Source organism: Abramis brama, assembly GCF_963993115.1.
Source record: "Abramis brama genome assembly, chromosome: 11".
NCBI lineage: Eukaryota > Metazoa > Chordata > Actinopteri > Cypriniformes > Leuciscidae > Abramis > Abramis brama.
The window spans coordinates 5,751,967-5,761,856 of NC_139973.1; the positions used below are offsets into that span (position 1 = coordinate 5,751,967).

Consider the following 9,890-nt stretch of genomic DNA (forward strand, 5'->3'; position numbering starts at 1 on the left):
TCCGTCATTAAAGTTAAACCACAAGGATATATTAAGATTGATTAAGTTGTACAAAACTTTTTTGGGACATATTAAAATCATTATAGTCCTTTTAAAGACATATTTAGTCCTATCAGGACCTATTAAAATGGGACCTATTCAAATCAAAATCATCTTCTGTTTCTGCCTTATGTTGTCAAATCTAAGCATATAAAAAAAAAAATTCACACTTCTGTTGTTTTAGAATTTCAGGATTTTTTTTACAATTATCTTGAGAGGTCTGGCAAAATATCTTATGTATTCAGCGTTCTATTGCTTGATAAAACTAGATTATTGACAGCAGATTAGACCTGCAGTTATGAAGATCTCTGAGCATGATTATCTAAATTTAGAGAAAGTTATAAAAACATTAAAAAACAAAACAAAAAACAAAACAGCAAAATTAGTATTCTGGCCTACAGTCTAACACAACCTTCAGGACATCTCAGAAAACACACTGTCTACAAACAGTTAATTCACAACATTTTCTACACTTCTAAACTACTCCTATATGAACTTATAAAGTTCTAAGGTTGGGATGTTATGTACATTGCAGTACATATAATTTGTTACTGTCGTTTTCAATAAATGGCTTTAGTATTTCCTAATTTGTAGGTTGATTTGGATAAAAAAAACTCCAGCTAAATGAATGAATCTAAATGATCAAACAGAATCAGATTTGTTATAAGAGGTCATTAGGGTATACCGCTTTTATTAAATATTTATACAACAAAGTGTAGAGAACCTAAAGCGAGGACAGATCTCACAAAGCACAAGAAGGTTGCAAATGTATTTTTGATTTTTGCCTCTGAACACATTGCCTTGCAAACAAACACAAATGATTCATTGAGATAATATTTATTTTACAGTAAAACATCACAAAGGTTGTCTCAGATCCCACTCCCCAAGTCATTTAGGAGCAAGGACATCTATCTGATAGGATGTCCAGCAGTTATTGATGACAGCAACCTTATCTTGAAGCATTGTGCATTCTGAAAAAGATCGGAGAATTGTGAATCAGGTTTTTATGTTGTGTCAAGGCCTGGTGAAGGCAGCAGTTTGGCTTTATTTGGGTGGCCTGTAGGCAATCTTTCTGCTCTTCAGCACAGACCACCTGTGCCTCTTCATGTAGTAGACCATGGGAACAAGTATGGAAGCGCCCATTAACAACTGCAGAGAGAATGAGAGAAAAACAATTATCACTATTTTTTAGAAGTAGTGCTTTAAATGGGATGAATTCTCATATTTAGCATGCATGTTTTGCTTTTTTTGCTATACTGTGGTCATTGATAGTGTTGTTTTTGGCGGCCTGTTTTAATTTTAGTTTTAGTCTAGTCTTTGTGTCAGGCTGTCATTTTAGTTTTTATTAGTTTTAGTCACATTCATACTCTTTTTAGTCTAGTCAAGTTTTAGTCGACGAAAACTGATGACATTTTAGTCTAGTTTTAGTCAACGAAAACTGATGACATTTTAGTCTAGTTTTAGTCGACGAAAACTGATGACATTTTAGTCTAGTTTTAGTCAACGAAAACTGATGACATTTTAGTCTAGTTTTAGTCGACGAAAACTGATGACATTTTAGTCTAGTTTTAGTCAACGAAAACTGATGACATTTTAGTCTAGTTTTAGTCGACGAAAACTGATGACATTTTAGTCTAGTTTTAGTCAACGAAAACTGATGACATTTTAGTCTAGTTTTAGTCGACGAAAACTGATGACATTTTAGTCTAGTTTTAGTCAATGAAAATTGTATTTTAGTCTCTTTTTTAGTAATGCGATTCTATTTAACCCAGTCAATATAGAATTTCAAACAAGGCTATCTTTATTATAGGCTATTTAGGCCTATATTTAGGGCTGTGACGGTGGCAGGTTTTTTTACCACCGCGGTAATGGACCAACTACCGGCGGTGGTTGGGGGGTTATTAAAAAAAAAAACTCGTTTTATATTTCCACACAAAGACGCGTGATACACTCTGCGCTTTGAGAGGGATGTGGGACACGAGCAGGAAAACACGAAGATATCGATCTCTTTATGATATCTTCGTGTTTTCTACTTGATGTAAATTGGTTTGAAGAGCGAATTTTATCCTCCACAAGGGCGAGATATTTAGGCTGTGTTTGAGATTGCGCTGCCAGAGAAAGTGAAACTAAAAATCACCCACACGTGTCAAACGCGCTTTACAACTAAACTCGCGCCCAATGTCTAATATAACAAGCACAAAACTGTGTTAAAAAGAATTTGACATGCAAGTACAAATGTAGGCTATCTGTCCTACAGCGTTTTTCTACTTTACCACAGTAAAGAATACGAATATAATAGGCCTAATTAAAAGCAAACCAAGAAACGTTTATAATACCTTTAGAAAATGGGTGAGTGAAGATTTGGGAAAAGAAACAAGAGATTCCATGCAGGGATGAGTCACGATTTTTGGATATTCGATTAGTTTATTTAATTATAAAATATCGAATAGGTTGTGCGATTATATCTACTCTAAAATAAAATCTCCATGTTCTGGCGCTGATGCGGTGACGTGTTCATGTAACAAGAGACGCTGCCAATAACGCACATAACAGCTGTCACAAAGAACCAGCAAAAGTAATGATTATGAATGTGTCAAATATATCAATGAGACATTTTAATAGAATAACTAATGGAGTAATATATGGTTAAATTCGCTGATAATCGGGTGACCAGATCGCAATCCAGAATTTAAAGCCGACAAAGCTATGGGTTCACGCACAACCCTCTCATTCGTCGTGACGTTACATTTCGTCTCGTCTCGTTTTGGTCAACGAAAATGAAGAGACATTTTAGCATAGTTTTTATTTTTTTAAACCACATTTAGTCTCGTTTTTATTCGTCAACGATATTGCATTATACATGTATTTTAGTCATCGTCACATGACCATGCATTTACGTCTAGTCTCGTCTCGTTTTCGTCAGGCGATAACGGTTCGTTGACGACAATATTTCGTCATAATTTTCGTTGACGAAAGCAACACTAGTCATTGACACTGCACAGCAAAAAAACTTGGATTTAAATAGGCAAATGCTTAAGAGTCTTTGATTGGATCATTATTGCAGTAATTATTATGTTTCTAGCATTTTATATGTTTGGCAGCAGTTCTTCTAACCCTAATTGATGGTGTGTGTAGCTTGTCATTTCTTAAACGACCGGGAAAACACATCATGGCCATTTCCAGAATGACAATGTCAAGATTCATCAGGATCAAATTGTGAAAGAATGGTTGGGAGGGAGCATGAATAATCATTTTCACACATGAATTGGCACCTCTGACTCCAGATCTTAAATTCATTGAAAGTCTGGGATGTGCTGGAGGAGACTTTACAGAGTGCTGGACTCTTGCACTGTCAATACAAGATCTTGAGCAAAACAAATGCACCGCTTTATGGAAATAACATCACAACATTTATTTCCATCAAGAGGTGCATCATTTTTAATCCCTGCAATAATGATCCAAACATAGACTCTTAAGCATTTGCCTATTTAAATCCAAACAGAAACTTTTTGTTTTGTCCGGGCAGTGTAGTTTTGCATTACATAACTCTTAACCTTCTACCAATATCTAATGATGTCAGCTGAGCCTGAAGAAATAAACTGGTGGTGAAGAAATCAGGAAAACACAAACCTTCAATCCCATACGTTTGCGTTGGTCATGTTCTGGCTCGGACGCCCACCTCAGGAAAGTACAAACATCTTTAGCAACCTGGCTCATGGTGGCAGGGGTTCCTATGGAGAAAAAGTGAGCTATTAAAAAACTCTGACCTACGATATGTAATACTTCATATGTCATTTACCTAATGGGCATTAGTTCATAATTACTTCAATCCAGTAGAGAGGATTAACTTATCAGTAAATGGGGAAAAACTTAACTAATTTATATGTAAATCAAAATCAGAAGGGATATTTAACACAGAAAAGTCCTCTGCAGTCTTTGTATGGCAGAATTTAATTATAATCAAAGCCCAGCAAGTATGAAATATAACCCATGAGTAAAATATACCGTTAATGAGAATGCCACCAGCGGGCTGACAAATCTTGTTATTTTATTCCCTCCTTTCCACCAAAAGGAATTTTATGAATTCAAAATGAATGCACTATATTTAGGCAAAAAGAAAAGTAATGAGTTGTATTAATGACAGACATTAGATTATCTATTGACAGTCCTAGTAGAAATATGAATTGGAGTGCATCTCAAAAGGGGCAATGATACTAGAAAACTAAAAACTCACCATCATCAAACTCAAGCACCTCGTTGTAGATGGGTGGTGCCATACCAATGGCCTGACCAGGGAAATAAGGGTTGTAATAAAGCCCCTCCCTCATGGACACACCAGCCGGAGGCTCACAGTAACCGGTCAGGAGTGAGAACACATAATCTTCCCCTCCATGCCTGAGAGAGAGAAATAGAAATCATAAAATGTAAGAAAAAAGAAAAAAAGAAAAAAAAAAAAGTTTACAATTATAAGATCAAGTTTGGAAAAGAAAAATAGCAGTATGATAATAACAAATCTATGGAGTTTAATCTCTCTCAATCATATAAAAATGGTACATTTTTTGGTTCAAATTTTTTTAATGCCAGAGCAAACAGGACCACAAAAAGGGCTTTTAGTGATGCTTTTATGAGGATTCAGATGGCAGAAATGTCTTTTACAGTGTAAAATGGAGACTTTTTTGTACCTGATCAAAGTAATTCGTTACCTGGCACTGACAATATAGCTGAGGTCAGGGGGCAGAGCGCCGTTGTTTGCAGCACGGGCAGCCTCAGGGTTCGAGTAGGGTTTGGGGAAGTAATCTGAGGGTTTTCCAGGACGGGTGAACATCTCTCCCGTGTCATCAGGACCATCCACAACTTCAATCTACATAACAGAATGTTAACCACATTACAGATGTGCGTCAAAGATATTAAGGTGACAGATGCATTAACAAGACACTCCACATTGTTGTTTATTTCCAAAAGAAAATGATAGTGATGCTTGCTTGTCAGTGCAAAAATTTGTATTGCATTGCATTGCTGTGCCTTGAAACACTACAAAATATTCCATTAAACTCAGTGGTGCAATTAGATTATGATTTAATACATATATAATAAAATTAGATTTATGAACAAGAATTGCACCAATTTGATTGCATCTGTTCTTGAGTCAACAACTCACTGATTCAAATGATCCGGTCAGAGCGAGTCTCCAGTTAACCATTCATTGAATTCACAAGCCTGGCGAAGTTACTACAGCCAAATTTTAGGATTTATTGTTGCAAATGAAAATCATATTTAAGTCACGACTGTCAGTTGCTTGTGAACTAAATCTGCTGTAAAAGGGCGAGCCGTTTAAAGCCCATTGTATGAAATGCTTGAATTTGGACATGTCCACATTTCTGCATTACTGTCTGAACAGGGTAAGTTTTGTAAAAACTTAACATAAGATTAAAATAAACATTCATCAATCAGTACTTTTAACTTAAGTAAAATAAGTACATTAAAAATCAAGTGCTTTTGTACTTTTACTCAAGTAATATTGAATACTTCAACTGGAGTGATATTTTGTCAGGGTATCTGTACTTTTACTCAAGTACTTGATTTGTGTACTTCATCCACCACTGGTTATGCATGTTAACATCATGAGAAATCTGACCTCTTCAGCCAGGGTCTTGACCTCTGCCTCTGTGTGTGACACTCCTACCAAGTTACGGAAGGCCAAATACTCCATACTATGACAGGCCGAGCACACCTGCTTATACACCTGATACCCACGACGAATACTGAAAAACAAAGCCATTGAAAGAATAGTTAACTCAGAGCATTGTAATTTGATATATTGTCCATTGATATGTACAATTCCTCCTATAGGTGGCTAATGAGACTAAATATTGATCATACTGCAAGGAATATATTGAAAATAGATATTCCGTTGCAAATATTGAATCACTGTATAACAGAGCAGGGGAAGCTATGCCACATGAACTCCACTAGACAGGGAGAAATTATATAAAACCAATATCCCTAATTACATTTAACTCTGTAAAGCCTGACGTATGAAATAATAGTCATACATTTTTTTAGATAGAAGGGTTTATTGAAGCTTTATACAATAAAAAAAAAATTGCATATGTGTTTTTTTTGTGAAGTATCATATTTGATACATCAGGACTTTATGGCTCATAGAGTGTGACATAGGAATAGAAGAATATGGAGCTCACACTCAAGGAGGCACAAACTAAGCAAAAATATGTAAGTTGGTGCAGTTGCTGATATTTAACTGGCCGTTAATGTAAATCAATGAGATGTTTATAAAAATATAACAGACTACTTAATGTAACTCTGCATATCCCAATAATAATAATAATAATAATAATAATAATAAATATGTCTTAGTAAGATTAATTGCTTTATGATCAAAGCTCTGTATCTTTTTAGTGTGAGGGGGCAAAACATAACACAATACAACGATGATTGAGAGATACAAATAAACGTTCCTTGTTAGAGTATAAAGAAAGTAAAATCTTCAACGATTTTAAAACTTTGCTGATTCTTTAAAGGGATAATTCACCCAAAAATGTTTTAAATTGTCATAGTTCCAAACCTGTATGAGTTTCTTTCTTCTGTTGAACACAAAAGAAGACATTTTAAAGAATGTTGGTAATTGACTTCCATAGTAGGAAAAATAAAAAATAAACTACAATGGTCAATGCTATCGTCAACCATCTTGTTACTAACATTCTTCAAAATATCTACTACTGTTGCTATAACATCAGTAGACAACATCATTTTGTGCGCTCTGGTAAGTGCACAAGATGTGGACTGTGGTACCTGGCATGGTCGAGGGAGGACAGCAATCCATTGTGGCTCCAGGGGTATGATGGTGGGTGCAACTCCAAATCAGAGGCCTTGACTGACTGCTGCAGCATTAGAGCCAGACCCGCTCCTCCTGTCGTCAGCACTCCAATCGTGGTCAGGGCGATCTTCTTCCCCTTCGGCAGGCTAGCGAATGACATGTTGGCCTACAAAAGACAAAAACGTTGCCAAGGATTAGTTTTCAGTTAGTTATTTGATGGATAACTCTGCATAAATGCAACTCGATTAGTGTCATCCCAGCATTCACAGATGCAAGTCAAAAATGAAACTGCAGAAATGATTCCAAATTGTTAATAATAAGATGAACAACGCTACGGTCTTCACATTCATATACCATGGTATTTTATACGGCACTCCAAGGTACTTCAAGAATTCATGTCCAAAAAAAACATGAAAACTATTTTTTAAATAATGACAAAATCTGCACCAATAACTTTAAATGCCCATTCAAACTAACCAATGACAAAAACTCTTTACATTGTTACAATGCATTGGCTTCTATTAAAAAGATGTACTAATAAATATAGCATAAGAATATGGCGAGTCATAACAAATATGGTGGAGCCCAAAAATCTGGGACTACCTAACATGTAATTGAGGATTTTTAAAAGGATTTTTGAGGGTTTAGGATTTTGAAAAAATTAAATAAAGAACTGTAAAATGATTAGGAAATAAACATGATATCTAAGGTCACAAAGTACTAAGCAAAGTTGTGACTTTACCATGTTAAATCCTTTGTGAAAAAAAAGACCAACAAATCAGTAACATTGTCAAATCATGCTAGATTTCAAGGATCATCTGGTCTTACACACATCTGGAGCTTATGCCAGCTCAAATTCTGCTGTCAATAAAACAAGTAGGCTACTAAGACATGTGAAATGTATATACAATTTTCAAATCAACATTTGACATAAATTGTTAGCATATATTGTAAAACAAACAGAAACAGTTGTCATGTTCTGTAAAAACTAGAAGGATTACTAATGTATTATAAGCTTTGACTGTCAAAGACCAATGATGTCACCAAGGATAAACTCAAGGAATTGCAGCTCGCATCATTATTAGACTTCAAAGTGCTTTTTAAATAAACTATACATGATTTCTAACAAATAATACTTCTTATTAGATAGGCCAAATGTGTTACGACACTAACATAAAAGCAGAAACGTCATAATACGAATGTAAGAAGAGCCACATCTGCTGTGACCTTGCTTAAGGTAATACATTGCAAGAGACGCCGGGACATGCCAACGAATAAAGGCGTATATTTACATCCTTCCGACACCAGAATGCGAGAAAAGAGCAAATTAAAAAATAAAATACTAGATGCGACCATACCCGTGGAGCATGAAGAGATTTTGATGTGTTAAGGAGGGTTCTCCCGGTGCCGGAGAACACGACCACACGGAGCGCCGCCATGTTCTTGACTCTGCTCTGCTGATAAAAGACTCTTCCACCGGATGAGCGCGATACTGGCCCCTCCTTTCCTGAAAATTACACAATATCTTACAAAACTTATTATATCAGATGCTAATAAACGGCAATTTTTTCAAATTATGGAGAATATATGTCATTTAGATAGCGAAAATAGGTTTTACTGGACGCAAAACGTAGCGTTATCTTATTTTTAGCTATTTATTAACCCGAGTTACAATGACCCGAGACTGTTTTTTGTTTGTTATAGCGCCACATATAGGTTGGAGGTGTACTGAGCACTGAGCAGCATACCACAAGTTCTTTGGCGGTGTCAAAAGTAGTCAAGTACTCCTCGCTTTTCGCAACTCTGAATCAGTTAAACCACTTGTGTTATTTTATTGATGTATATTCTTGTTTTGTATGTTATTAGGCAGGGGTTTACAAACTAGACCAATTAGGAGCAATTAAATATTATTGTCCTTTTCTGTATTAACCCTATAAGGTCTACTGTGTCATATTTGATATGCATTTCTAAGGCTTTGAAATGATCAACAATCAAAACTTTGCTGAAATCACGTGACTTTGGCAAGTTCCACGCAACAAGCTCCGAACCACAGATTCGATTCGAAACAAAACATTCGAAATGAAACTTCATGAAGCAGTGTTTCGAAAGTCGAATCCTACACCTGCCATAAGCCAAAAAATGTGGGATGGATGATAAAAGTACTGCACATAGCTGGTCAAGGTAATCAAATCACAACATAAATGTGCCTTCTCCAAATATACATCCACTGACCTATTTTTTTTTACAGTCTATGCCACTGACATACGTTTGCTCCTGGTTTGGCTTGGATTTGAACTTGAGGCCTTTGTCACTCGTTGGCAAAGCTGCATTTACCATGCAATTATTATAATTTTCTTGATTATTTGTTGTATCTTGTGTTTATAATTATTTTCTAGCAAAGTAAATCTTTGAATTTTTTTTTTAAATTATTATTATTATTTTTTTTTTACGTGTGGTAGTCTGTGTTTTAAGGCTATGCCCAGTCACTGTGGTGGTACCATGGTAAAGTGTTGGTGTGAGATGATATTGGTGCTTTGATGTATGGAAATTCTTGTACCATGGTATTATTTATATGGTATTCCTGTGATAATTTTGCAGACTAACATGTAATGTTGTTCGCCAACTTCATGAGGTCAAACTAAATATAATTTGAGCTGGTTTATAATCATTTTATATGAATTTACTTTGTAGCTCTGTTACCAACAAAACCCTGATTTGTGTGTTTTTTTGCGATAATTGTGATAAACTTAACGTTTAGCCTAAAATATTGAATTTAATTGAAGTTAATGTAAGTAAACCTATTTTATATCATATTATTTTATTTTAAATTATCTAATCAGTCTCACAAGAAGAAGAAAAAAATGGAAATTGTGCTTTAAAAAATAGGACACCAAACTGCATTTGTGGAAAGTGCCTATTGGAGACTTTAGTTAGCTCAGTTGTTTCTCCTTACATTCCTTTGCAAATATATAAAGACACACAAATGAGCCATTTTTTGACATATGGCAAGATGGTA

The 9,890-nt window shown here is 35.3% G+C and overlaps 1 protein-coding gene across 1 annotated transcript; it reads right to left on the reverse strand.

The window, feature by feature from the left end:
- Positions 1 to 696: 696 nt before the first annotated feature.
- cyc1 (cytochrome c-1) lies at positions 697 to 8,559 on the reverse strand. Its single transcript, XM_084128702.1, has 7 exons — positions 8,233 to 8,559; positions 6,850 to 7,040; positions 5,675 to 5,801; positions 4,743 to 4,900; positions 4,274 to 4,434; positions 3,670 to 3,770; positions 697 to 1,188 (listed from the first exon to the last, which is right to left on the reverse strand). The coding sequence occupies exons 1-7, from the start codon at positions 8,311 to 8,313 to the stop codon at positions 1,084 to 1,086; spliced, it is 924 nt and encodes a 307-aa protein (XP_083984828.1). The 5' UTR covers positions 8,314 to 8,559; the 3' UTR covers positions 697 to 1,083.
- Between the last annotated feature and the right edge of the window lie 1,331 nt (positions 8,560 to 9,890).